The sequence below is a fragment of the Lepus europaeus genome, chromosome 16 (assembly GCF_033115175.1).
Source record: "Lepus europaeus isolate LE1 chromosome 16, mLepTim1.pri, whole genome shotgun sequence".
In the NCBI taxonomy this organism is placed as follows: domain Eukaryota; kingdom Metazoa; phylum Chordata; class Mammalia; order Lagomorpha; family Leporidae; genus Lepus; species Lepus europaeus.
In genome coordinates this window covers 58,708,064-58,734,971 of record NC_084842.1, presented here as the reverse complement: position 1 = coordinate 58,734,971, position 26,908 = coordinate 58,708,064, and the positions used below count along the sequence as shown (strand labels likewise).

Below are 26,908 nucleotides of genomic sequence, written 5' to 3'. Positions count from 1 at the left end.
AAAGCATCAAGGTGTCAGAAGTCTAGAAAGACTTCATATATTCACCCATAAGAATTGTGAAAATAATGACGAAAAATAACATTTCAATGGATTGACCTAGCCTGTCCGGGCTACAATAGCATGAAACATATGGAAGAAATTATTTATAGTAGGTCATATTACTAAATAAAAATTATAATGACATAATATTTATTTTTAAATTTTAGAAAACTTACTAATGGGCTGACATTGCGGCATAGTGGATAAAGCACTACCTGTGACGCTGGCATCCCTCATGGGTACTGGTTTGAGACCCAGCTGCTCCACTTCCCATCCAGCTCCCTGCTAATGCGCCTGGGAAAGCAGAAGATGGCCCAACTGCATAGGTCCCTGCACCCATGTGGGAGACTGGGAAGAAGCTCCTAGCTCCTGGCTCGGCCCAGGCCCAGCACCAGTTGTTGCAGCCATTTGGGAAGTGAACCAACAGATGGAAGACCTCTCTGTCTCTCCCTCTCTCTCTCTCTCTGTAACTGCCTTTCAAATAAATAAAATAAACCTTTTCAAAAAATACTTATTTATATGCCAAGCAGAGAAAGACCTCCCATCCACTAGTTCATTCTCCAAATGCCCTCAATGGCTGGGGTTGGGCTAAAACTAAATTGGAGTCTCCACATGGGTGGCAGGAACCCAAACAGTTGAGCTATCCTTGATGCAGGAGACAGAGCCAGGTGTCAGGCACAGTTGCTCCCATACAGGATGCAGGCATTTCAGCTGACGTCTTAACGGCTAGGCCAAATGCCTGCCCTATAATTTAATATTCAGAAAGTCAAGAAGCAAAATAAAACTTACTTAAGCTTCTAATACGCTAGGACAACTTTCCCAGCTGAGGGCCAGTTCCAGGATAAATGCATCTTATTTCAATAAATGTTACTGTACAAAGATGAAGTTACAATACGTTTAGATCGATGGGACAGATGTGAAGACGGGTTCCACAGAACTGGCCTCTGGGCTTAAACTCCCTGCTACGAATGACTCCCCAGAAGTGCATCCGCTGGAGCTGAATCGCCAATGCCGCAGTGTTGGGAAGTGGGACCCGATGGGGCTGTTTAGGTCATGAGGACTCCACCCTCATGAATTAATTAAGGCTGATTAGAAAAGGGCTTGAGGCCACAGGTTCACTGTATGCTCTCTCCTGGCCTCCCTTCGCCCTTCTGTCATGACATGACAGAGCAGGAAAGTCACTGCCTGATGCTGCTGCCTTAGCCCGCACTTGCCAGCCTCCAGTACTGTGAGTCAATAAATTCACGTTCATTCTAAATTACCTCGTCTAAGATATAGCAGCACAAAATGGGTGAAGATATGCCCTCCGCACATAACTTGTTTGTTTTTTTTAAGATTTATTTATTTACTTGAAAGTCAGAGTACACAGAAGGAGAAGCAGAGAGAGAGAGAGGGAGAGAGGTCTTCCATCAGCTGGTTCACTCCTCAATTGGTCACAATGGCCGGAACTGCACCAGTCTGAAGCCAGGAGTCAGGAGCTTCCTCTGGGTCCCCCACGTGGGCGCAGGGGCCCAAGGACTTGAGCCATCCTCTACTGCTTTCCCAGGCCATAGCAGAGAGGTAGATCAGAAGTGGAGCAGCTGGGACTCGAACCGGCCATGCCAGCACTGCAGGCGGCGGCTTTACCTGCTACACTACATGCTGGCCCCAGATTGTGCTAGGTTTTTCAAAAGCCATTAGGTGAATTGATTCGCACTAAAAATAACAAGGGACTGATTTATACATGTGAATGTATGTTGCATTATAATGCAAAAGAACATGGTAACCAGAGAGTATAAGAATTTGTTGGTTGCAGCTCAATTCACAGTAGCTAAAACATGGAATCAACCCAAATGCCTGTCAACTGAAGATTGGATAAAGAAATTATGGGATATATACACCATGGAATACTACACAGTGGTAAAAAAAAAAAATGAAATCCTGTCATTTGCAACAAAATGGATGAAATTGGAAAACATCATACTTACTGAAATAAGCCAGTCCCAAAAGGACAAATACCATATGTTCTCCCTGATCTGTGATAACTAATAGAGTATCTAAAAGGTAATCTATAGAAGTGAAATTAACACTTTGAGATGCAATGACTCTGAACAGTACTTGTCTCGACTGTTAAGGAAGGTTCTTTTCATACAATTTGTTGAACTCAGTATAGAGTTAATTGTAAAGTGTGTAAAGTTAATTGAAAAAAGATCTTAGTAAAAAATAAGAATGGGGGCAAGCACCGCGGCTCACTAGGCTAATCCTCTGCCTGCGGCGCCGACACCCCAGGTTCTTGTCCCAGTTGGGGCGCTGGATTCTGTCCCGGTTGCTCCTCTTCCAGTCCAGCTCTCTGCTGTGGCCCGGGAAGGCAGTGGAGGATGGCCCAAGTGCTTGGACCCTGCACCCGCATGGGAGACCAGGAGGAAGCACCTGGCTCCTGGCTTCAGATCGGCGCAGCACCGGCCGTAGCGGTCATTTGGGTGTTGAACCAAAGGAAAAAAGGAAGACTTTTCTCTCTGTCTGTCTCTCTCACTGTCTAACTCTGCCTGTCAAAAAATAAATAAATAAGAATGGGAATAGGAGAGGAAGAAGGAACGGGGTGGGAGTGTGGACACTGTGGGAAGAATCACTATATTCCTAAAGTTGTAGTTCTGAAAAAAAGGAATTTGTTACTATACAGCTGCATGGGTCAGAGAAGTCACTCTGGAAGGCTGGCCTAATTACAATGCCTGACAAGAATATCCTCATAATGGAAAAAGTTACACAGAGCATATAATTAAGATTACTGGTCTGCATCTGTATTTTTTTTTAAAGACTTATTTATTTGAAAGTCAGAGTTAGAGAGAGAGAGAGAGAGAGAGACATCATCCATCCACTGGTTTACTCCTCAAATGGCCACAACAGCCAGGGCTGAGCCAGGCCAAAGGCAGTTTCCAGGAGCTTCTTCTGGCTCTCCCATGTGGGTGCAGGGGCCCAAGCAAACGTGGACCATCTTTCTTTGCTTTCCCAGGTGCATTAGCAGGGAACTGGATCAGAAGAGCAGCCAGGACTTGAACCAGTGCCCATATGGGATACCGACTCTGCAGGCAGTGGTTTAACCTGCTGCACCACAGCACTAGCCCCTAGCCCCTATTTTTTTTTTTTTTTCTTACAAAATAAGAAACTGCCTGGGACACCCACATCCCATATTGGAGTGCCTGGTTCCAGTCCTGGCTCCTCTTCCAATCCAGCATCCTGCTAACGTGCACCTTAGGAAGCATCAGTGATGGCTCGAGTAAGTTGGGTTCCTGTCACCCACATTGGAGATCCAGATGAGGTCCTCAGTTTTTGGCTTTGGCCTGGCCCAGCTCCAGCTATTGTGGGCATTTGGAGAGTGAATCAGCAGAAGGAAGAACTGTCTCTCTCAAATAAGTGATTTTTTTTTTAGAAAAATGAAGGGAATAAAGACACACACACAGAAGTGTGTCCAGAGAAGAGAGGAGATCCCTGCAGCTGAACAAAAAAGTAGGCAATGAGTCGTGAGAGGTAATAACTGTTTCCTCGGGTGGAACCAAATTTCAAGTGCGTCTTAAATGACTCACTCAGAAAAGCATGACCTTTACAACCCATGATGCAATAATTTAATGAAATTAAGGCAGCACAGCTGAAAGTAACCATAATAATCAGTAGCATGAACTCAGCTAAAATTTAATCAACTGCACTGGTGAAGGAGAGTGGGAAAGGTATCAAAAAGGGGAATTATAAAGGTTGGAGACTGGAGGCTGGCGCTGAGGCTCAATGGGCCAATCCTCCGCCTTGCGGCGCCGAAACACCGGGTTCTAGTCCCGGTTGGGGCGCTGGATTCTATCCCGGCTGCCCCTCTTCCAGGCCAGCTCTCTGCTGTGGCCAGGGAGTGCAGTGGAGGATGGCCCAAGTCCTTGGACCCTGCACCCCATGGGAGACCAGGAGAAGCACCTGGCTCCTGGCTTCGGATCAGCGCAGTGCGCCGGCCGCAGCGTGCCAGCCGCGGCGGCCATTAGAGGGTGAACCAACGGCAAAGGAAGACCTTTCCCTCTGTCTCTCTCTCACTGTCCACTCTGCTGTCCAAAAAAAAAAAAAGGTTGGAGACTGGAAAGGCGGAATACAGAGCAAAAGTGGTGCAGCATTTGACACAACTATTTTAGTACTGTCCAAAGAAAAGTGGTTTCAGAGAAATGGGGGCAGGAATGGGCTTTTTCATTCTTGGGCGGCACATTACCCAAAGATGTTCTATTCTGACTGCACTCTGCCCTAGGAATTGGGGTTCCCAGAACCTATCCTGCTGGAAGGGGACAGCCTGGATTGGAGATAAAAGGATGGTCGGATGGCTGACGCCGTGGCTCACGAGGCTAATCCTCCACCTGCGGCGCTGGCACTCCAGGTTCTAGTCCTGGTTGGGGCGCCGGTTCTGTCCTAGTTGCTCCTCTTCCAGTCCAGCTCTCTGCTATGGCCCAGGAGTGCAGTGGAGGATGGCCCAGGTCCTTGGGCCCTGCACCTGCATGGGAGACCAGGAAGAAGTACCTGGCTCCTGGCTTCAGACTGGCGCAGTGCACTGGCCGTAGCGGCCATTTGGGGGGTGAACCAACGGAAGGAAGACCTTTCTCTCTGTCTCTCTCTCACTGTCTGACTCTGCCTGTCATAAAAAAAAGGACGGTGGGCTCTCTGTAACCATGGTTGCAAATCTACAGCCAACCAACTGCAGATCAAACATATTTGAGGAAAAAAAGGTTGTGCGTTATTGACAAGTACAGACTTTTTCCCTTGTCATTGTTCTCTACATGATAAAGTTCAGCCATTATTGACATAGCATTTACATTGTATTAATATTATAAGTGCTTTAGAAATGATTTAAAGCATACAGCAAGGTATTATAGGGTACATGCAAATATTATGCCAATTTATATAAGGGACATAAGCATCCTCAGAGTTTGGGTCCTGGAACAAATGTCTTGTGGATTTTGAGGGACTACTGTATTCCAGGCACTGCAACAAAATTTTCCCACTACTAGTAGGAAATAATCAAGTTCTATTCTCTTCTATCCATCAGTCTCTTATAAAGCCTGATTATCTCGGGGTTCATGGGGCAGCAGGAGGAGGACTCTACCTTCCAGATCTGCAAGGTCAAAGGTCAGCATCTGCACTGTGATAAGCCTGAAGAACTACCACATCTTGAGCTCCTCACTGGGGCAACGAACCAGCCTCCCTCTCCAACCAAAACCAGTAAGACCATTTCGGAGTCGAGGACCATGCAGGGTGGCTACTTTCTTCCACAGCCAACAGGTTATTAGGGCTATGAAGTCAGTCTATGCCCTCAGTCTCAGTAAGGCCTAGTTCTGATAACACTCATATATCAAACATGGATTGCATGACTACATGCTGCAACTCCTGGGCTTCAGCAGTTCAAAGTGCACTGAGGATAACTATCCTCAGCGCCTAGGAACAGCAGCCTCTCAATGATTAACTGAATGAAGGCGTGATCTCCACAGAGCCTCTCTTCTTTTTTTAAAAAATATTTTAAGAATTACTTTATTTATTTGAAAGACAGAGTTACAGAGAGAGGTACAGACAGACACAGAGGTCTTCCATCTGCTGGTTCACTCCCCAGATGGCCGCAACGGCTGGAGCTGAGCTGATTCAAAGCCAGGAGCCAGGAGCTTCCTCCAGATCTCCTACATGGGTGCAGGGACCCAAGCACTTGGGCCATCTTCTACTGCTTTCCCAGGCCACAGCAGAGAGCTGGATCTGAAGTGGAGCAGCCGGGACTAGAACCGGCGCCCATAAAGGATGCCGGCGCTTCAGGCCAGGGCTTTAACACGCTGCGCCACAGCGCCGGCCCCAAGATTCTCTTCTTGAGATGAAGATAACCTGTCTAGGTGGCATTTGCTCAGATGGTGGATCCTGCTATTTCTGTGATTACCAAGATGCTGTCACTGTGCGCATGCTCTCTTTCCTGTAGCTACTCAAGAACTTTAGCATGTTGCCCCAGGGTTACTTCTTATCTAGCTCCAATGTGAGACCTTACTTCAGTTTACCTGACATACAGCAGCTGTGGCAGACTACCGACATGGCAGGTGGATCTGCATTATAGAACTGGCTGCCCTGTAGGATTTCATTTTCCTTGTCTTGCTATTTTAAAATGTATTTATTTCCATTTTGTTGAAAGGCAGAGAGACAGAGAGATCAACAGAGAGAGATCTGTCATCCACTGGTTTGCTCCCCAAATGCCTGTGACAGCTAGGACAAAACAGGCTGAAGCCAGGAATCTAGAATTCCATTGGAATCTCCCACTGGATAGCAGGGATCTAAGTACTTGAGCTATCATCTGCTGCCTCCTGGAGTGTGCATCAGCAGGAAGTGGGACTGGAATGTAGCAGTCAGGACTTGAGCCAGGCATTCCAGTACAGGATGTGGCCATCCCAAGAGGCAACGTAAGCACCACTGTGCCAAATTCCCGCCCCTTACCTCACAATTCCTTATGAAACTTGGCTTGTAAATGACCATGAGAAAATGACTGAAGCTGGGTGTACAATATATGTAGGTGCAAATAAATGGCTACTTGGAAGTTTCAGTAAAATTCTCCATATACTTTAACAAGGAGTTTGACACAGTGACACTATTTGCAAGACACAGATGTCTTCTGATATCACTTTCCACGTCTATTTCTTAGAAAAAAATTTCTTTATTTATTTGAAAGGCAGAGAGACAGAAAGAGGGAGAGGGAGATAGAGACAAAGAAAGAAAGAGACAGAGAGAGAGAGAGAAAGAGAATCTTCCATCTACTGGTTCACTCCCCAAATAGCTGCACCAGCCAGGGATGGATGGGTCAGGTCACAGCCAGGAGCCAGAAACTCCATCATGGTCTCCCACATGGGTGGCAGGTGCCCATAACCCACTGCCTTCCCGGGTGCATTAGCAGGAAGCTGGATCAGAAGCAGAGCAGCCAGAACTGGAACTGGCTCTCCAATATGGAATGCCAGAGTCGCGAGCAGCAGCTTGATTCGCTGTGCTTCAAATGTGGGCCCCTCCACTTTGACTTTGATGGACCCACTGATCCACTATTTCCAAGAGAAATGGGAATGTTTACTTGCTACAGCAAATAGGCCATTTTGAAATGAACTTTCACCCCTGAATTTTGAGATAGTCACAACAGACCAATCCATTCTGAAGCTACTTTTCAAGTTAAACTTCATAAACTCGGGTAAACATTTCAACCTAGAAGATGCTGCAACAAATAACCAATGCCCTGCTGTGCTACACGGAAGGCATTCCCTGCACCTCCACCCCTCCAGAGACACTCTTCACAGGTACCCCAAAACTAAACAATCCGCATTATAGCTGGAGACCTCAACTCCACACCGCATGGCAGTCATTTCTAGCGATGCAATACTAAAGACGCCTGTCTCAAGAAATACCCTTAAGCAGTGAGAAGGGCAGTGTTGACATTGTATCTACAGGGCATGATCTAAAGCTACAGAAACGGCAGGAGTAGGAGATGATCAGCCATAGATTGTAAGTCAAAGACAGGAGCATGGGTTTGGGAGAAGAAATGCGTACCTTTCCACCGGGGTCGTCTACCACTTCCCTTAAACTAGACGCTGGGAATTCACAAACACATCTCAGAGCAGACAGTCCAGCTCTTTCATTTCCAAACCCTCCCTGAAGCAACACACCAGACTACTGTCCTCCATTTCTTAGGGGATTTGAAGAAACTCAAAGACTCACTGTGTCTTAGATTGAGGTCAGACGTCAAGGGACAGCTACTTCTCTGTCTGTCCCTGAATAGCTCCCTACCAGCGAACGCCTCTCTCCTAAACCAGAACTCGCAACCCTACTCGATCCTAGAAACAGGGTGTCTGATTCTTCAAGGTCTCCGGAGGCACCCACGAAAGGCCTTCGCTGATAGGAAACAGAGCAATCAGGCCCCAGGGCGGCCCACGGAGAAGTCACCAGCGAACGACTAAGGGCGTGCGGGCTTCCTCTCGCTCTGGTTTCCTAAGAGGGGCGGCCAGAGTCGAGCGGCGGCCTCCCAGGTGGGCACTCTCTAAATCCAAACAAAAGACTGAGACTGCGGGATCTCAACGGCGTCGCCAAGAGGAGGAGCGCTTGCTCTCCTCGGCGGGTGCGCGGCTGCGGGGAAAGTCAGAAAGTGGGGTAAGAACCAGCAAGAGCAGGGGCTCCAAGACTCCTGGGTCCTCAATGAAAGGCCCAGGCTTATCCCATCTCCAGGGCAGCGGATGCACAACGCGAGTCCTGCCCTGTGGCCAAAGGAGGATCCGGGGCGCCGTGGACGTGCAGCCCGGCACCCCACGCGGGGAGCGCCCGGCCACAGCGTGCGCCCCCGCCCCGCTCCCTCCACGTCCCGCCAGGACCTGGGAGCATCCCGACCCCGCGGCGGGGCCCTCCGGGAAGAGGCGCTTACCCGCTTCCAAGCACCGGGCGCTGCGGCCGCTCCTGTCCCGTACACTCGGACTGCACGCTCCTCCGGCCCGCGCCCCGCTCCGCCCGGTCTTCCTCACCGCACGCCCCTCCCTCAGGCTGCCCAGCGCCGCACCCCGAGTCCTGGGCCCGAGCCCGTATTTAAAGGCTGCTGCCCGAGAAGGCGGAGGCTTCATTCCCCCGCAGCCAGGCCCTCCTGGACTTTGCCCGCAGCCGCTTCCCTGCCCCACCTCCCGCTGCACAAGGCCCGGGCTGGGCCTCTAGTTCCTCCTCGGCCCGGGGGCGGGGCGGAGGGGCGGGGCTAGCCGCGGCGGCGGCCACGCCCCTGCCCAAGCTGGACAAATCTGCGTGGGCCAGCTCAGAGGCCCCGCCCCTGCCGCTAGCGGCGCTGGGCGGAGCTGAGTGCGCGGCGGGTCCGCTAGGCCGGGAGCTGAGGCGCCCAGGCGGACCGGGGCCTCTCCGGGCTTCCTGGTAGCCCTGGCGCGCCGCGCTCCCTCCCTCCCTGCAGCCCCCTCCCCAGGACGGGGAGGGGGCGGTGCGCGCCACGTCAGCCAGGCTCTCCAGCGGCGGGTTTCGGGGCGGGTTGCGGGCTGAGGCGACCGGAAGGTCCTGGCCCCTTTCCGGTCTCCCCAGCGGCTGGGAGCGCCGGCCCTGAGGGCCGATGACTCGCGTCCCACACCCTCCGTGCCCCTGGGTCCGCCGCGCCCTCCGGGCCCTCGGCCCGAGGTTTCGTCACGTCGCGCCCGAGCCGCCGATTCCGGGAAGGAGGCAGGCGCCTCGCCTCAGGAGGATGCCGAGTTCCGTCCTGACTGGGCCGGCCCGCGTCCCCGCCCTGGTCCCTGGGTGGGACTAGCGGGACACCCACGCCCTCCCGGCGTACTTTCAAATAGGCCATGCATCAGTTCCATTAGTAGCATGGTGTTTGTCATCTCACTTAACGGAAGCAGTCAAAGAATTCGCCAGCCAGGCGTTAAGATTCAGGCGTTTATCAGAAACTGCTTGGATTACGGGGGCCAATCTGTTAAACTTGCTGCCCAGAGATTTACGAAGATGTAGGACAGAGCCAATCTTAGTCATTTTTGTAGGTGGCCATCATTGCGGTGCAGCGGTTAAACCGGTTAAACCGCCCCCTTCGATGCTGGCATCGCATATTGGAATGCCGGTTCAAGCACCCTTGAGCTGCCGGCTCTGCTTCCAGTCCAGCTCCCTGCTAATAATGCGCCTGGGAACGCATGGGAGGATGGCCCAAGTGCTTGGACGCCTGCCAACCCACGAGGACGACCCAGATGGAGCCCTGGGCTGCTGACTTCAGCCTGGATCAACCCGTGGCTGTTGTGGCCATTTGCAGAGTGAACCAGCAGATGGGAGGCATCTCTCTCTCTCTCTCTCTCCCCTTCAAATAAATAAATAAATCTTTTAAAAATAATTTTTATTTGAAAATAAATAATTGTATTGCTTCTAGGCCTTTTGGCTAAGATCAAGTGAAAATAGATAATTATGCATAAAAATGTTATTTATGTTTGCATGGAAAAGATTTACTAGCAATTTAAATAAATTAATGTTTTTCATAACATCAGTTTTCATCTTTAAAATGGTGAATACCAAGAGGCAATCCATGCGAAACACCTTTTGGAGTCTTCAATTTTTTAATTTGTGAAAGGGTCCTGAGACCAAATTTTGAGAACTGCTGATGTAGGTCAATATTTTCAAATCATGTTTCATGGAGCCCTAGATTTTCCTGGTGCTGTGTCAGAATCAGAAAAGAGAACGAATGGGGCCAGCATTGTGGTGTAGCAGGTAAAGTTGCCACCTGCAACACCCACACCTCATATTGGCACTGGTTTGAATCTCAGCTGCTCTACTTCTGATCCAGCTCCCTGCTAATGTGCTTGGGAAACCAGCAGAAGATAAATCAAATTCTTGGACCCCTGCACCCATGTAGGAGACCTGGAAGAAGTTCCTGGATCCCGGCTTTGAATCAGCCCAGCTCCAGCTGTTGCGGCCATTTGGGGAGTGAACCAGCAGATGGAAGACCTCTTTCTCTATCCCTCTCTCTGTCTATAACTCTGCCTCTTAATAAATAAAAATCTTTTTTAAAAGATTTTTTTTGAAAGGCAAGTGATTGAGAGAGAAAGAAGGAAAAAAAGACCTTCCAGCTGCTGGTTCACTCCTCACAGGAACCAAGCAGGCAGGGGTGGGCCCAGCCTGGAATTCCATCCAGGTCTCCCATATGGGTGTCAGGGGCCCAGGTACTTGGGTCATCTCTTGCTGCTTTCCCAGGCACGTTTGCAGGGAGGCGCGTCTGAAGCAGAGCATCTGGGACTCAAACCGGTGCTCTAATCTGGGATGTGGCATCACGGGCAGTGGCTTAACCTGCTGCGCCATGATGCCCGGTCCCTGCACAGCACAGCTTTACTCTCACAAGTGTTTCAGAGGCCACATGTACAAAACACTGTTATTCTTCAAGCCTAAATTGTTAGTTTTCCCCTTTTGCTCCTTCCCTGAGGATGCTTTAATCCTTATCTCAACCTCTCTTGCAGGCAGCCAGAACAGACCATCCCCGTTGGGATAGGCTGAACTTCTCCACCTGCCGGCCTCCTGAAGCACTCAGGCTCAATTTTGTGACAGGGCCAACGCCCGGCTGACTGGTTTGGGCCCATTGCAGCTGTCCTTAGATGCTGTTCCTTCCAGCGTCTGCAAAACCAGCCTCTCCTTGATGGCTTTGATAGACACTGCAGACTGTCCTCACCAAGCAGGGGGGTGGTTCTCCAGACTGGAGTCTGCTCCCTCCGCGTCCGTCAGGTCAGACTTTCTCTCCTCGTCCTCAAACGTTGTCCTTGTTGATTAGGCACCAGGGACAGGGACCCAGCTTTTGGTTACACTAGAACTAGGATTCTCAAAATGTGAACTGGGGCCACTGAATGAACGGTTCCTGAAGCCCTTCCAGGGAAACCATGAGGTCAAACTATTTTCATTACAGTACTAATATGTTATTTTCCCCCACTATTGTTCCTCTACAAGTATATGGTGAAATTTTCCAGAGGCTACAATGTGATGTTGTAACATATCCTGCAGAGGCAGACAGGAGAATCCAGCTGTCTTTTGTCAGGTATATATATATATTTTTTTTTTAATTTTTTTTTTGACAGAGTTACAGACAGTGAGAGGGAGAGACAGAGAGAAAGGTCTTCCTTCCATTGGTTCACCCCCCCAAATGGCCGCTACGGCCGGAGCTACGCTGATCCGAAGCCAGGAGCCAGGCACTTCCTCCTGGTCTCCCACGCAGGTGCAGGGGCCCAAGCACCTGGGCCATCCTCCACTGCACTCCCGGGCCACAGCAGAGAGCTGGACTGGAAGAGGAGCAACTGGTACAGAACCCGGCGCCTATATGGGATTCCAGCGCCGAAGGTGGAGGATTAGCCAAATGAGCTAAGCCACTGGCCCTGTCAGGTATATTTGTGAGATATTGATCCATTCCCTCTACATGTCTCTCTCCCAAGTGTTTACTGAATGATAGGATTGTGCTAGTCACTGGGACTATAAGTGTGAATAAAGAATGACACCTTCCCTGCCTTTGTAAATTGTATCCTCTGGAGGAACACAAAACAATCATGTAGATAAGTGAAAAGTTATCATTTTATTAAGGAAAAATATAGAAGCTTTTAAAAAAAGATTTATATATTTATTTGAAAGGCAGGGTTACAGAGAGAGAGGGAGAGAGAGGTCTTCTATCTACTGGTTCACTCCCCAAATGGTCTCGTGGTCAGGGCTGGGCCAAGTGGAAGCCAGGACCCAGGAGCTTCATCTGGGTCTCCCAGGTGGATGCAGGGGCCGAAGTACTTGAGCCGTCTTCCACTGCTTTCCTAGGTGCATTATCAGGGAGCCGAATGGGAAGTGGAGCATCCAGGACTCGAACCACTGCCCATATGCGATGCTGGCACTGCAGGCAGCAGCTTATGCCACAACATTGGCCCCCAAATATAGAGTCTTACAAGAATATACACAGTAGGTCACAGATGCTTCCTCAAGTTATAGTTTAGTTCCTAAAGGAAATACAGACATTAACTAGAAGAAATGGAGAGGTTAGCGGAATAAGATAAGGGAATGTGGGGAGGTCAATCCAGAGGTTAAATAAGCAGTCATCTAGAATTGAAATTGGCAAGTCCAAGATAGTAGCCCAATTGGTTCAGAGAAATGAGCAGATTCAGGAGATATGTGGGAATTAAAGTGGGAAGACTTTGGTAATAAGCCCCTCCCTCCCCTACTTGACCTCACCCACACCAAGAATGACACCATGCTGATTTCTGACATAGAGGCTGGTTTTGCTTTGGACAGATAAGGAAGTCAATTCCAGGTTCTCACATTCCACAGGTGCCCTTTCCTCAAATTGATCTTCCTGAGCAGAGCCCATTTTACACAAGGTTTACCTTTCACCCAATCAGAGCCTCACTGTGGTCAATTACCAGGGTGTAAAATTCTGGATGCCAAAGGCATAGAATGAATTCTGGCTTATCATTATTTATTTTATTCCATTTATTTGAAAGGGAGAGAGCAAGAGTGAGAACGAGAAAGAATATCTCTCACCTGCCATTCCATTTGCCAAATGCCTGCAACAGTTGAGGCTGGTCCAGGACAAAATCAGGAGCTAGAAACTCAAACCTGGCCTCCCACATTGGGGACAGGAACCCAAGCACTTGGGCCTTCACCTGCTGCCTCCTAGGATGTGGATCAGCAGGAAACTGAAATCTAGAATAGAACCAGAACTTGAACCCACAGCCAGGCACTCCAGGATAGGATTGTGGGTGTCCCAAGCAGCATCTTAGCTGCTGAACCAAACACCTGCCCCAAGGCTGATTATCGTAGGGAAATACTGAGTGTAGGCAGAAGGTAGGAAGGTGGGTGTGAGAGAGCTTGGCAAGAACAAGATCTGTTGGGGCCAGTGCTGTATCGCAGTAGGCTGAGCCTCCACCTGTGGCACTGGCATCCCATATAGGTACCAGTTCGAGTTCCAGCTTCCAGTCCAGCTCCCTGCTAATGCACCTGGTAAAGCAGTGGAAGATGGCTCAAGTCCTTGGACCCCTGAATCCATGTGGCAGACCTGGAAGAAGCTCCTGGCTCCTGGCTTTGGATTGGCTCAGCTCTGGCCGTTACAGCCTTTTAGGGAGTGAACCAGTGGATGGAAGACCTATCTATCTCTCCCTCCACTTATCAAATAAATATTTAAAAGGAAAGAAAGGAAGAACAAGATGTGAGAACATTTGGTCCCCCTGACACACTGATGGTGGTGCTCAGGTCAGCGAAGTGCTCACTGCAGAGAGGACGGGGGCTCTGTGGTATCCTCTGGCAACTTTGCAGCTATTTGCATCTTCCATCTTAAACACTTAACAATAAAAGGCTCCCCTGCTTCCCCTGGACCCATAGCCTACTCAAGTGACCACCCTCACTTCTCTGCTCCCATTCATTGTTAAACTTTTCCAAAGAGTGGCTTAAACTATTGCTCCTTCCTCACCCCCAATTCTTCCATAACTAATCCAGCTGGATTTTCAGTCCCACCACATATTTTTACGGTCACCAGTAAACCCTTTCCACCAAAAGGCTCAACTCTCTGTCCCCTTGATTTTCTAATTCTAATGTCAATATTGTAATTGGTATTGTCAAGACTGTAACTGGTATTGTTATGACTGTAATTGATATTAGTCTAAGTATCAACCTAAATCATATGTGGGACAAAACCAAATTACAATCTTAACATTAATGCAGGTGCAGCCTGTTTTAAACTTGAGCAATCTACAGAGTTTCTATGTTCTGCCAAGTAGGATAAAGAGGTCTGTTATTGTCTGAGTTTTAGATCATTGTTTCAGACCAGAGTCTCACAGTAGCCGGTGCTTTCTCAAGATGGAGTCTCGGGTGCTCTAAAATGGAGTCCCTATTGTCACGGTGTCACTTCAATATGATTAACGAAAGTCCACACTTCATTCACATTTCCTTGCCCTTTTACCTGACCCCTGTGCCGTGTGTGGATTCCAGTATACCACCTGACACACAGGAGTCATGTCTCCCGGGGCTGCTTATGTCTGAAACAGTCCTCAGACTTACCTTGCTGGCGAGGACCTCAATGTTTGGACGAGTCCTGGTCATGTGTTCTGTGGGATGTCCTTTAACTGGGAACTGTCTGATATTCTCACGAATAGAGCAGAGTCCTCGTGTCCGGGAAGACCATTCTCATCCCACTGCAACAAGTGTGCGCACCAGCAACATGCCTTAACACGGTTTACGTCATCTTGATAATCTGGTGGACGCAGTGTTCGTCAGGTTTCTTCCTTCCCATTTATTGCATGCACTCGGTGGAAGGGAGTCACCGTCTTCCTTTAGAGTGCACCTTATAACACCACCCTGTGGGCAGAGTATCTACAGAAATTATTTGGTGCGTTCCTGCATAGGAGCCTTCTAGCCTCTCCCCATTAATTTAGTTAAGATTTATTTATCTGAAAGGCAGTTACAGAGAGGGAGACACACACACACCCCGATAGAGGGGGGAATTTTCTGTCTGCTGCTTTACTTCACAAACGCCCACAATGGGCATGAACCTGCTTCACCACAACGCCAGCCCCTCCCCCCATTTATTAATTAACTATGGACCCATGGATACTTATTTTATGCTTTGGGTTATAACCTATACTGCTATATTTTGCTGCTCAAATTGTTCCAGCTTTGGCCATTAGCAGCTCTTTTGTTGGCTCCTATCTCCCTCTGACATACTCCCACCAACACTGGGTCTTTTGAAAATTTTTTTCCTGAATTTCTGGCACTGCAAAATATTCCAGGATCATCTTGCATTATTTCCTGACCCAGTCCTTGGGTTAGCTATTTTCCAAATAGCCCTGGTCGCTTTTATCAGAGAACTGTGTTGCAAGCCAAGATCTGGGTGTGATGTTGAATCTGTATTTTGATAACCACTGCGGGTTATCTGGTGCAGCCAGAGTCCGGCTTCAGCTGCATTTGTCCACCACAGCTTTCGGTGACCCTTCTTTCTGGAAGTTTCAGTGGCTGGTGAGACATTTTTACTCCCATCCAAGCAGGAGGTATTCTCAGTAGGCTGAAGACTAAAACGAAATCCTCAGTGATGAACACAATTGGGGTCTAAATTTTGTAAGAAGTGGAATTTTTGAGAGAAGATACTTTATGCAAGATTGGACATGATCAGGAAACATCGCTGAACTATGTTAAGGCAGACAGGATATAGCTAAAGAATTACACTTTTTTTTAAGATTTAGATATTTATTTGAAAGTCAGAGTTAGAGAGGACAGCCAGGGGCAGAGCGACAGACAGATTCATCTTCCATCTGCTGGTTCACTCCCCAAATGGCCTCGACAACTGGGGCTGGGCCAGGAGCTTCTTCCAAGTCTCCCATGTCGGTGCAGGGGCCCAAGGACCTGGGTCATCTGTTGCTGCTTCCCTAGGGAGCTGGATAGAAAGCAGGAGTAGCTGGGATTTGAACTGGCTCCTCCGCCTGTGGTGCCAGCACCCTGGGTTCTAGTCCTGGTCAGGGCACTGAATTCTGTCCCGGCTGCTCCTCTTCCAGTGGCCCAGGAGTACAGTGGAGGATGGCCCAAGTGCTTGGGCCCTGCACCCGCATGGGAGACCAGGAGAAGCACCTGGCTCCTGGCTTCGGATCAGGGTGGTGCACCGGCCGCGGTGGCCATTGGGGGGTGAACCAAATGACAAGGAAGACCTTTCTCTCTCTCTCTCTCACTCTGCCTATTAAAAAAAAAAAAAAAAAAAAAAAGAATTACAAGTTATCTATAGGGGCTAGTGTTGTGGTGCGGCAGGTTAAGCTTCTGCCTGTGATGCTGTCATCCCATATGGGCGCAGGTTTGTGTGCTAGCTGCTCCACTTCAGATCTAGCTCCCTGCTAATGCACCTGGGAAAGCAGTGGAAGATGGCCCAAGACCCTGGGCCCCTGCATTCGCATGGGAGACCCAGAAGAATCTCCTGGTTCTTGGCTTCATCCTGGCCCAGCCCTAGCTGATGTGGCCACTGGGGAGTCAATCAGCAGATGGAAAATCTGACTCTTTCTAACTCTGCCTTTCAAATAAATCTTTTTTTAAAAAGTTGTCTGTTGGGGCCGGCGCCGTGGCTCGCTAGGTTAGTCCTCCGCCTGCCGCACCAGCATCCCATATGGGCACCGGTTCTGTCCCAGTTGCTCTTCTTCCAGGCCAGCTCTCTCCTGTGGCCCAGGAAGGCAGTGGAGGATGGCCCAAGTCCTTGGGCCCCTGCACCCGCATGGGAGACCTGGAGGAAGCAGAGCAGGCCACAGCAGAGAGCTGGACTGGAAGAGGAGCAGCTGAGACTAGAACCGGTGTCCATATGAGATGCTGGTGCTTCAGGCCAGGGCCTTAACCTGCTGCACCACAGTGCTGGCCTCGTCTGAGTTTCTGAGGCATAAGCTGCTTGAAATACCATTAGTCTGCTAGCTATTGCAAACTAGCATTTGCATAGTTTCATAAGAGAACACATTGCATGCAGAGGTGGAAATGATAATCCAGTTGTTCTCCATTAAGTCAGACACTAAAGAGATTTGTAAAAATGTTTTATTAACCATGCCACTTCACTTTGGAAATTATTTCTCATAAAAATGTATATTAAACATTTGCAGTTTTGACTATGGTAAATATTGATAGGAATAACCCAAGTAAACCAAAACTCTTTGGGGGGACGGACAATGTGGTGCAGTTTAGGCAGATGCTTGGGACTCCCGCATTCCATATCAGAGTGCTGGTTTGAGTCCCAGCTACTCTGCTTCTGATCCAATTTCCTGCTAATCCCACACTAGGGGGCAGCTGATAATGGCTCAAGCACTTGGGTCCCTGCCACCCTCATGGGAGATCCTGAGGGAGTTCTGGGCTCCTGGTTTCAGCCTGGGCATTTCTCTGTCTCTCCCTGTCACTGGGCCTTTCAAATAAATAAAAACAATTTTTTAGTCACTAGAAAATCTGAAATCCTGAATGGTTTACCTTGACAATGAAGCCTACAAAGCTTTTCTCCTAAGGACAAACACTACAGACAATACTAACCATTTTTAATGCACATTACTAAAATGAAAGCAGACATTTGAGAACTGGATAGAGAATTGATTATACCAGAGCATTTGTTATGAAAATTACAGCATATCAATCACCAGCCATCTTTCTTCAACCCAAACCTCTTTGAATATCTTTAATGGTTTCAGAGATTAGAAATTAGAATTCAAGAGGGCACAAGGAACTGAACTTTACCTGCTGCCAGTGGACACCTATCTGTGTGACTCTGGGTTCTTGATTTTGTGACACAAAGAAAATGTTCCTTGAATGTTGTGGAGGGAGAAAGTTGTAAGTACTACCCATTTTCTAATGGAGAAATTGTTTTTTTAAAAAAGAGTTCATTTATTCCAACATACTTGAAAAGCAGAGAGGGAGGGAGGGAGGGAGGGTATCATCCATCATCTGATTCACTTCCCTAACAGCAAGAGTTTGGCAGGCCAAGGCCAGGAGCCTGGAACTTCATCCAGGTCTCCCACATGGGTGGCAAGGACCCAAGTACTTTTTTTTTTTAATGACAGGTAGAGTTATATACAGTGAGAGACAGAGAGAAAGGTTTTCCTTCCGTTGGTTCACTTCCCCAATGGCTGCCACAGCCGGCGCTGCGCCGATCTGAAGCCAGGAGCCAGTGTTTCCTCCCGGTCTCCCATGCGGGTGCAGGGACCCATGCACTAGGGCCATCCTCCACTGCCTTCCCAGGCCACAGCAGAGAGCTGGACTGGAAGAGGAGCAGCCGGGACTAGTACCTGATGCCCCAAATGGGACTAGAACCTGGGGCACCAGCGCCACAGGCAGAGGATTAGCCAAGTGAGCCACGGCGCTGGCCAGGAACCAAGTACTTGAACCATCATTAGTTGCCTCCCAGGGTACATTGCCAGGAAGTTGGATCAGAAGCAGAGGAGCCAGGGGTTGAATCAGCTCTTGGATATGGAATGCAGGCATCCCCAGCCATGGCTTAATCCGTTGCGCCATGATCCCATTCCTACACTTTTTAATTACTTGATTTAAGATTTCCTTAAGCTTTATGTTTCTGATTTAGCTTTTGCTGACAGAACCATGCTTGAAGCTTGAGACTGCCAACTTCCAACAAGCAACTGGTAATGAAACTGGGACGAAGGAAAGCTGCTGACAAGTATAATGTGAGACAGAACAGAGTGAAATACAGCTGTCAGAAAAAAGTGAAAACTGACATTTTAAGGATATAAATCTGAACCCGGTTGTTTAGGGGTACAGGCTCTGGTGTCAAATTCCCCTCTGCCCTGTACCTTATAATCACAACATTGTCCTGGCTAGACTAATTTTAAGGAACTATCTTTAAGATACGTGGACTTCCAAAGCTTAATGTTTACATGCTAATTTGTTGTCATGGAAGGCTGCATTCTGCCCAGGGTCTATGACTTTCATTTATAAAGGACCTCTCCCTCTGGCACTAAGTGCATGGCAGCTTCATTCCTTTAAGAGACTTGGGCTATAATGCTGAATATGCTGTGTGGCAGGTGCTCTTTCATTCTACACAACTCTTCAAAACTGACAGAGGCAGTGCAATTCAGAACCATGAATCATCAACACACAGCTCGAGTGTGGGAAGTTAGCAGTAGAGGGTAAAATACTTAAGAGGTAAAAGCGGGGCCGGCGCCATGGCTCGCTTGGTTAATCCTCTGCCTGCGGCTCCAGCATCCCATACAGGAGCTGGGTTCCAGTCCCAGTTGCTCCTCTTCCAGTCTAGCTCTCTGTTGTGGCCTGGGAAGGCAGTGGAGGATGGCCCAAGTGCTTGGGCTTCTGCTCCGTGTGGGAGACCAGGAAGCACCACCTGGCTCCTGGCTTCGGATCGGCATAGCTCCAGCTGTAGTAGCCATAATGGGGGGAGAACCAACGGAAGGAAGACCTTTCTGTCTCTCTCCCTCACTGTCTATAACTCTACCTGTCAAATTAAAAAAAAAAAAAAAAAGAGGTAAAGGCTCTGGGATGTCTGGGTTTAGTCCTAGCTCCCTTTCTGATTCCAGCTTCCTGCTAACATGCAGATAGTGGCTCAAGTACTTTGGTCCCAGTCTCCCATGTGGAGACCTGGATTGAGTTCCAGGCTCCTGGCTTCAGCCTGGCCCAGCCCTAACTATTGTGGGCATTTGGGGAGTGAACCAGTAGATAAAAGAGTGATTTCTGGGGCCAGCGCTGTGGCGCAGTGGGTTAACGCCCTAGCCTGAAGCGCAGGCATCCCATATGGGCGCCAGTTTGAGACCCGGCTGCTCTACTTCCAATCCAGCTCTCTGCTATGGCCTGGGAAAGCAGTAGAGGATGGCCCAAGTCCTTGGGCCCCTGCACCTGCGTAGGAGACCCAGAGGAGGCTCCTGGCTCCTGATCAGCGCAGCTCCAGCTGTTGCAGCCATTTGGGGAGTGAACCATGGGATGGAAGACTCTCTCTCTCCCTCTCTCTCTGCCCCTCCTCTCTCTATAACTCTGACTTTCAAATAATAAATCTTAAAAAAAAAATCAATTTCTTTCTCTCTCTGTTGCTCTTTCAAATAAAATAAACACAAAGAAGAGGAAGAGAAGGAGGAGAAAGAATAATATAATCACAATGTAATTCTTCGAATCTCTTCCAAATACTGGCCCCACACTACTATACTATATTTTCCTTACAATTTAACATTCTTTTAGGAATGTCTTTAGTGATAAGTTTCAGGATGTTAATTTTACTAAGCAAGCAATACTTGCCTCTCTTCCCACAAAAGGCAAACCGAATACAAAAAGTGTTACTAACATTTTCTATTTATTCAATAAAAAGTGCATAGTACAAGCCCTTTATCCCAATCCAAGTACTCAGTAAAAGATTAACAATAAACCCTGGATGGCACAGACATGATTTGTTTGGCATGATTTAAACATTTATAAAACAGCAATTAACATTTAGCCTATCACATGACCACTTTTGCTTTTAACAAAGTAATCAGATATAACACATGATTTTTTATTTAGAAATATTATAAGACTAAATCTCTTATTGCAAACAAAATTTAACTCATTAACTATAAACTGTTTATTTTTCCTTCTTTAAATTGCTGTTCTGTGTCTTAAACTAAGCTGGTCAAATTTAAGCACACAACCAGAGTGACAAATTTCTATGGTTCCTTTGAAAATTTTTAAGATATTGATTGGTAATCCATAAACTCTATCACCTTGCATATAACAAAGACACTAAAAGTACTATGGAATAGCTGTACTCAATAGTTACTCTGGAAAATCTCTAAGGTTGTAAAATATGACTTGTTGACCATGGGGTATGGGGAAATGCTTGGAGAAATACATAAAATCTTTTACTGTAAATAGTTCCAATGTTTACCTTTTCCATATGGAAAAGAAAAAAAGACCATTATTTTGCATAAAAGAATATTAAATGACTCTAAAAAAATTCTAAATGGCATTTGTGAAATGTTAAAAGAGCAAATAGCGAAAAAAATGTAAGTTTTTATCTTTCTTATTACCATGTTTTTAAAACAAGAATTAGAGGCACAATTCAGATGAATGTTTATAAGCCAAGTAATCATTTTGGGCTCAATAAAAAGGCCACCTGTAGATGCTGGAAGCGTTAAGTATATAAATCATTAGCTTCACAAGGATCCTTTCTGTTCAGCACACCGACCTTTTGAAGAATGCAGAGAAATGTCATAAGCAAAAACACCAAGACTCAGCATTTTGTCAAGAACGTCAGCTACCAAATAGACGATGCATAGTGGAAAAGGCTAATATATTCAGACGTAATGTCAATTAAGTGAATGTGACAGAAATGAAGAACTAGGAATAAGGATCCACATTTCCGGGTCTCTAATAGTAGATATTCTGAATCCATGTTTTGGCCGCTTCTTCAACCAAAGCCATTTTCCATTACTTGGGAGTCAGGTTCAGTGAATACATCCGTTGCTCTGCCAGCAGTTGGCTTTCTAGCAGGTCATAGAACAGACTGTTGGGATACATGCGCTAGCCTTCAGAACTCCAGGGGCAAGGGCAGAAAAACAAAAGCTGCAGGATTTTGCCCTATCTTATGACTTATCTATTCCAGCCCTTTCTGCTTTAAATACTGAATCAGTGATACAGCTGGGAAGGCTTCCAGGCGCCCACGGCAAAAGGAAAACCCATCACTCTGTGGTGCTCAGCTGTCTAGAATTTAACTTACCTGTGTCACACTACCCCTCTATTAGCGCAATTAACAGTTGGTTTTATTATCTCAAGAAGTGGGGCACAAAGCCAGGATGCACAAGGCCAGGATGCACGAGGAGGCGGCAAGTAGCCAGTGTAGGACTATATAATGAGATGAAACACTTACGGTGTTTATGGCCTAGAATGTAATGATAATGAAGGGGAAAATAGCCTGTGAGTGTCCCATAATTCTTTAGAGTATTAAATATTACAGTGATATAGAGAACTCAAGTCACACAAATAATTTCTCAGAGCTATACGCTGAATTGTTAGAGCGGCTGCAGCGGGTGGGGCATGGGAAGCATCCTTACATTAATCACCAAGTGTCTTCTAGCTCCCATAAATCATCTGCAATCAGGTGCCAGGAAAACAATTCCACAGTCACATCAGTCACACAGACATTTTTAAATGCCATTTGTATTCACTTTTTTTCAAACCAAGCAAGAAAATGTAACCTTTTACTTTCTCAAACACACTGCAAATTTTCACTTCTATTAATGCTCCTTCCTACGCTGATCCATCCGATAATCAAAGAGAATTAGATCAGAGCTGAAAAAAATACCCTTGATTGCTTCTCATTGTCCATGTTTTCCCTTGGAGTATATTAAGATTACAAATTTTCTAAGAGGGACAACAGGACTCAAAAATTTTCTTCAAAAAGAAAAAAGCAAAGAAAAGAGGCATTCAAATAATCTACCAGGCCCCAATACAAACTGAAGATAATTTCATATAACATGTGTTAGGACAGAAAAGCAGCTTCCTGAGAGGCACTCATTTTACAAATAAATTATACTCTAAATTATCATCATATAGATTACACCTGGCAAAGGCAGAATTAAGACTTCTTCCTCCTTTCAGGAACCTTGTAAGGCTATGTACAGTGTCTTACAAATGTCATATAATGGACCATAAGTCACCCACCATATTGATGAATCATGTTTATTTAAATTTTAACAATAGACACTTTAAATGGGGGGGAAGTAAACAACCGTTTATTTCTTTTCCTCTCCTACTCTAGCCACATAAGCCAGTTCTCTAATGGGTGCCACAGATTTCAGCTGTAGTTTGTAAAATACTTCAAGAGCTACCACAGTCCCAAATACTAGAGAAAACTGCCATCCACAAATAAACTACCAAGGTAAATTTAAATATGGTGTAGTTCTAATTCTCTTTCATACAATCCCAGATAACCCCAAATAACTTCATAAATACCTTATGAAAAAAAATTTAAAAACCTTTCAAAATTATTTAAAATATTTAAGTGCAGATATCTCAAATTTCCTTCAATCAGGCCAGAAATCACCACAAAAAATTATGATCACAGTTACAAACAGAATGAGTGGAATGTTTAAGTTTAGGACAACCAAAAAGCCCCATGTATCTTTTAATATAATCATTTACTCAAATATACTGTAGATAGGAATGGTGATAATACAGGAAGCAAAAATAAGTTTGCAAGTGAAATTTCAGAAGCTCATGAAAACAATACCATCCCATATTGCAGATGCAAAAGGAAAAACAGTTCTAATGGGGTTAAGAGTACTCTGGTCATCTTCGTTCATTTGGTCGTGCAAGGTGTTGACTATTTTCACTTCCCATATCACAAAGTTAGTCCACAGGAGGAGCTGGTGGATCTTGTCCCTGGTATTACAAAGAAATGTTATTTAACACAATTCTTAAGTCCTAGTGCATCCAATCTAACATACAAGAGCAACAAAGCTCCCCAAACCTTCCATCCCAAACACTATACTTATTTGGACTTCTCAGGTTTTCACACAAGGGAACTCTAGATTAAGATGGTGGTCCATCAATGCTTCTCTCACTCTTCCCTGTGGCATGGAAGAAAGGGAAATGGCCTAACTGATGTGACTCTCCCTGCCAGCTCCAGGGCTGATAGTCAAACCAAGAAAGGTAGCTTCAGCCCGCTCGCTACAGTGAAGCTAGAGACTTGTGTCTGTCACTGCAGAATGTCAACGATGCAGCAAGTGAGTGGCTCCTCTTGCTTCTGGCAGCCATAAGAGGAGCCCACCTGGAATGAAGCTGACAGCAAAGGCAAACTGCGTCTCTGATGGCTCTGTGGATTTGTTGATCGCAAACACTCTCTCTGGATTTGTTCATTGCAAACCAATAAAGCCACTTATTTAAATCTGAATTGGTTTTCGTTATTTGCAACTAAAAACATCTGTACAGTAAAGCAGAACTTTTAGAATCTTCAGCAAGATTTTATTTGTTTACCCTGACATGCTATATGAGGCCTTAATTCAGGGTGCTCCTTATGACTATCTGGAACCAGACACAGTATATTTTCTCAGGTATTCCTGGGGCAGTAGGACTACTCTTTTTGGAACCTCTACCCTAGGGACTGAAATCTTGCATGTCTCTCTTGAAAAGCAGGTCTCCCTTGAAAACTAGCTCTTCTGTGTAGGTTGTACAAACCCAATTACATGAGCTAACATTGCTGTCTCCCAGGGTTTACACTAGCAGGAAGCTGGAGTCAGGAGCTGGAGACAGTTATTGAACTCAGGTACTCTGATATGGAATGCAGGAATCTTAACTACTAAATGCTCATCTAATTTTTTTTTTTTGAAAAATTAATTTATCTGAGAGGGAGGGAGGGGGAGGAGAGGAAAGGGGAGGGGAGGAGAGGGGAGGAGAAGGGAGAGGGGAGGGAGGGGAGGGGGGAGAGAGAAGGGAGGGTAGAAGGGAGGGAAGAGGCGAGGGGAGAGGAGGAAGAGAGGGAAGAGAGAGAAGAGAGGGAGGGGAGGGGAGGGGAGGGGAGAGGAGGAGGGTGAGGGTGGGGGTGGGAGAGAAGAAAGAGAACCAACTCTTATTCATTAGTTTATTCCACAAATAATTGCAACAGCTTGGACTGGCCCAAAGCTGGGAGCTAGGAACTCAATTCAGGTCTCCCACTTGGGTAGCAGAAATCCCACTGCTTAAACCATCACCTTCTGCTTCCCAGGGAGTCCAATAGCAGGAAGGCAGAATTGGGAGCAGAGTCAAGTCTTGAACCCAGACACTCAGATATGGGATGCATGCGTCCCAAGTGACATCTTTTCTTTGAAAATTTATTTTTATTTACTTGAAAGGCAGAGTGATGAGGAGGGGGAGGGAAAGATAGAGGAGGAGGAGGAAGGGGAGGGAGATGATCTTCCATTCATTGGGTCTAATCCCCAATGGCCACAATGCTGGGACAGGACCAGGCTGAAGGCAGGAGCCAGGAACTCCATCCTTGTCTTCCACATGGGTACCAAGATCCAAGCGTCCAGACCATCTTCTACTGCTTTCCCAGGCACAGTAGCAGGGAGCTGGATTGGAAGTGGAGCAGCCAGGACTTGAACTGGCAGGCTGACAAGGGATGCTGGCATCTTAAGAGGCAGCTTAACCTGCTGCACCAAGATGCCATCCTCCAAGTGGCATCTTAAATGCTACACAAACATCTACCCACATGTGTTTTGATTTAACCCTTACTATTTAAATAAACAAGTAAAATTTACATATACTTATTATGTACAACATGCTATTTTGAAATGTGTATACAATGTAGAATGGCTAGTTGAATTTAACTAGTGAACATATGCATGAAAGTTTTTTAAATTTTCGAATCAAACAGAGAAGAAAAATATAATATTTAATACAGAGGTTCCTTTAATGATAGTACTGAAAACTCCCTGTGGGTTACCTTATCATACTTTGCATTTAGAAGGTCCTAAACTAGTTCTAATCATGACTATCAAGATGCATCAGCATGAGTGACTCCTACCATTTCTTTAACCAGCTCATTTGCTATACTGTGATGCAGACCTGGAAAACAGGATCTCTCTTGATGAGAAAACAGGAGGGATTTAGCCAGACAGCCTCAGTGTGTCTACTGTATTAATAGCTAGGACAGAAGTGGCTCAAACATTGGAACTGAAGCTAGGAACAAGGCGTGGGGATTCTGGGAGCATGAGAGACAAGGCATCAGCTGTGAGATGGCTGGAACTGGGCAGTGCAGGGGAAGCAGCTGAGCAATGTTGCTGTGGGTTACAAGTTGGATCATCTTTTATATTTCTCATGTGTGAAAAGCTAGGAATTCACCTTAAAATTGTTTTTGAGCTACTGGTCCATGCTTCTTCCTACACTCAACTCCACAAACATTGAGCCATTTGAGGCTACAAGACTTACTAGGGTTCCACAGGAAGAAGTTACTCTGTGAGTTAAGCGACTCTTTTGCCAATGTAGGTTTTCGTCCCAAACAAACTCGTTCCCTTCCCCAACCACACACGCCCCCACCTAAGAAGGACGTATAACGTACAGCACTTACATGATGAGGACTGGTTGGCTTTCCCGGTAGGTTGGATCCTCTTAGATTAGGAGGTCTCAGTAAGAACAAGATCACTGCAATAAGCACCCAGGCCATCAAGATCATAGTAACACTTATGCCATTATCACCAGAGGGTCCTGGCACTAAGGACAAACACAAAATCTATTTGTAACAAAGACTGTATAACGACTATAATACTGTTAAATGTAAAAACCAATTCTAATGTTTAAAGTGTCAGCCTCAAAAATTGTATTCATATAAAATTATATTAATAATTTATAGAAGTACAATTCTGAAGTAAAGCACCTTCCATCTCCCTTTCCTCCACTGAGGAAATGCACATAGTAACTGATATTAAACAGTCATAGGTCAAATTCTAATAAATGAAGGTTTTCAATAGTGTAGTAGTTCTTAATATTTTTGAGGTAACAGAATCCTCTGAGAATTTGATACAAATTAAAAGCTTTCCATTATAAGAATCCATGTACCATAAACATTCAACAATGTTACTTTTTAAGGAAAAGGCAACATCTGGCTTGCCTACTACATAAATTATTTATTTATTTTTAAATATTTATTTATTTGAAAGGCAGAATTACAGAGAGAGAGGGAGAGAGAGAGGTCTTCCATCTACTGGTTCACTCCCCAAATGGCCGCAGTGGCCAGGGCTGGGCCAAGCAGAAGCCAGGACCCTGGAGCTTCACCCGGGTCTCCCATGTGTGTGGAGGGCCCAAGGACTTGGGCCATCTTCCACTGCTTTCCCAGGTGCATTAGCAGGGAGCTGGATCAGAAGGAAAGCAGCCAGGACTCAAACAAGCACTTATATGGGATGCTGGCAGAGCAGATGGTGGCTTAACCTGC

The 26,908-nt window shown here is 46.6% G+C and overlaps 2 protein-coding genes across 5 annotated transcripts in view; both read right to left on the bottom strand.

The window, feature by feature from the left end:
- Window positions 1-8,726, bottom strand: part of UGDH (UDP-glucose 6-dehydrogenase) — a 28,371-nt gene extending 19,645 nt beyond the window's left edge. Inside the window, exon 1 of one of the 2 annotated variants that reach the window (XM_062213408.1) lies at window positions 8,456-8,726. The gene's annotated coding sequence lies outside the window, so the exon portion shown is untranslated. Of the gene's footprint in view, window positions 1-7,758; window positions 7,925-8,455 lie in introns of those variants that run through there. The other variant, XM_062213409.1, reaches the window with a different exon arrangement.
- An 11,572-nt stretch (window positions 8,727-20,298) lies between these two features.
- Window positions 20,299-26,908, bottom strand: part of SMIM14 (small integral membrane protein 14) — an 83,287-nt gene continuing 76,677 nt past the window's right edge. For 2 of the 3 annotated variants that reach the window (XM_062212799.1, XM_062212797.1), the window contains exons 4-5: window positions 26,039-26,190; window positions 20,299-23,382 (exon numbers count right to left, since the gene is read on the bottom strand). In XM_062212799.1, the coding sequence (XP_062068783.1) occupies window positions 23,350-23,382; window positions 26,039-26,190 (185 nt within the window). In that variant the 3' untranslated portion in view covers window positions 20,299-23,349. The remainder of the gene's footprint in view (window positions 23,383-26,038; window positions 26,191-26,908) is intronic. The other variant, XM_062212798.1, reaches the window with a different exon arrangement.